The sequence below is a fragment of the Lissotriton helveticus genome, chromosome 8, assembly GCF_964261635.1.
Source record: "Lissotriton helveticus chromosome 8, aLisHel1.1, whole genome shotgun sequence".
In the NCBI taxonomy this organism is placed as follows: Eukaryota; Metazoa; Chordata; class Amphibia; order Caudata; family Salamandridae; genus Lissotriton; species Lissotriton helveticus.
In genome coordinates this window covers 1,620,350,635-1,620,352,057 of record NC_136069.1, presented here as the reverse complement: position 1 = coordinate 1,620,352,057, position 1,423 = coordinate 1,620,350,635, and the positions used below count along the sequence as shown (strand labels likewise).

The following is a 1,423-nucleotide window of genomic DNA, read 5'->3' as shown; positions in this document are numbered from 1 at the left end:
ATGAATGCAAACAAGAATGTTATGTGTTTAAATATCTAATTAACAATGATATCTAAATTCTCAATCACATTTTGCATTTACAGGCTGCCAAATATGAGAATGGAGGAAAACATTGCAAGGAAGAGGTTGAAAAGTTATTTATGTTTGAATACATCCTCATTATTGTTAAGTAGTTAATGTTTAAGATCAGTTTGGACTGCAGGGCCTCACTAGGCGGAAGTGCAACTGCGTCACCTAACATGAACTTCAGTGTTCCATCATTCATCCTCATTGGGATCCCAGGATTAGAGGAATTCCATATTTGGATCTCTCTCCCTTGGAGCTCCATCTACATCATCACAATTCTAGCTAATGTTGTTGTTTTGGTCTTTATAAAGAAGGAAGAGAGCCTTCATCAGCCCATGTACCTCTTCCTCTGCATGCTGCTCATCACTGACTTGGTATCTTTAAATGCTTCTGTTCCCAAGATGCTGCTGCTCTTCTGGTTCAACACAAGGGAGATCACTTTTAAAGGTTGCCTCATTCAGATGTACTTAGTACATTCTTTTTCCATCATGGGATCAGGGGTGCTTCTGGCCATGGCATTTGATCGCTATGTTGCTATATGCCATCTTCTGAGATACGTAACCATCTTGACCAGCCATGTGATTACCAAAATAGGACTGATGGTGCTGTTGAGGGGGTTCCTGCTAGTGTTTCCACACCCCTTTCTTGTCCAAAGATTGCCTTTCTGCAGAAGTAATGAGATTATCCAGACCTATTGTGAGCACATGGCAGTAGCAAAGCTGGCCTGTGCTGATATCACTGTTAACATCTTGTATGGGCTGTTTGTAGCTCTCTCTGTTGTTGGGATGGACGCATTCTTCATTATCATCTCCTATGTCACAATTGTCAGAGCTGTTATGAAGCTTCCCACAAGACAAGCCAGGTTTAAGGCCTTCAACACATGTGTCTCCCATGTATGTGTCATTCTGGTTGCATACATTCCAGCTCTTTTCTCCTTCATTGCCCAAAGGTTCAGCACAAGAGTTGCGCCACACGTGCAAGTCCTGCTGTCGAATATCTATCTCCTTCTTCCACCAATGCTGAATCCATTAGTTTATGGAATGAAAACTAAACAGATCCGGCTGAAGGTCCTGGGATTTTTCAAGCTGAGAAGGTCATTCTCAGAACACTAGATCACCTTTAAAATTAATTGACATCCTCTTTGTACCTTAGTTTGCAATCAAGCTGCCTGAATTCTCCTCACCTGTCTCAAAGATCATGAAGTTATCAGGTAAAAAGCCACCATGGGTGAAGTTGTAAGCAATTAACCAGAGGCCGCCAGTTGTATGTAGACCTTTGAAACCCTTCCATAATGTGTTCTCTATGCTTTAGGAGGGTCAACTGTTTCCCTTCGGTCAATGCATCTAACTCCAGAGAG

At 42.0% G+C, this 1,423-nt stretch overlaps 1 protein-coding gene across 1 annotated transcript; it reads left to right on the top strand.

Moving 5' to 3' along the window:
* Positions 1-239: 239 nt before the first annotated feature.
* Positions 240-1,178, top strand: LOC144774013 (olfactory receptor 52P1-like). Its single transcript, XM_078659052.1, has one exon. The coding sequence runs from the start codon at positions 240-242 to the stop codon at positions 1,176-1,178; it is 939 nt and encodes a 312-aa protein (XP_078515178.1).
* The last annotated feature ends 245 nt before the right edge of the window (positions 1,179-1,423 follow it).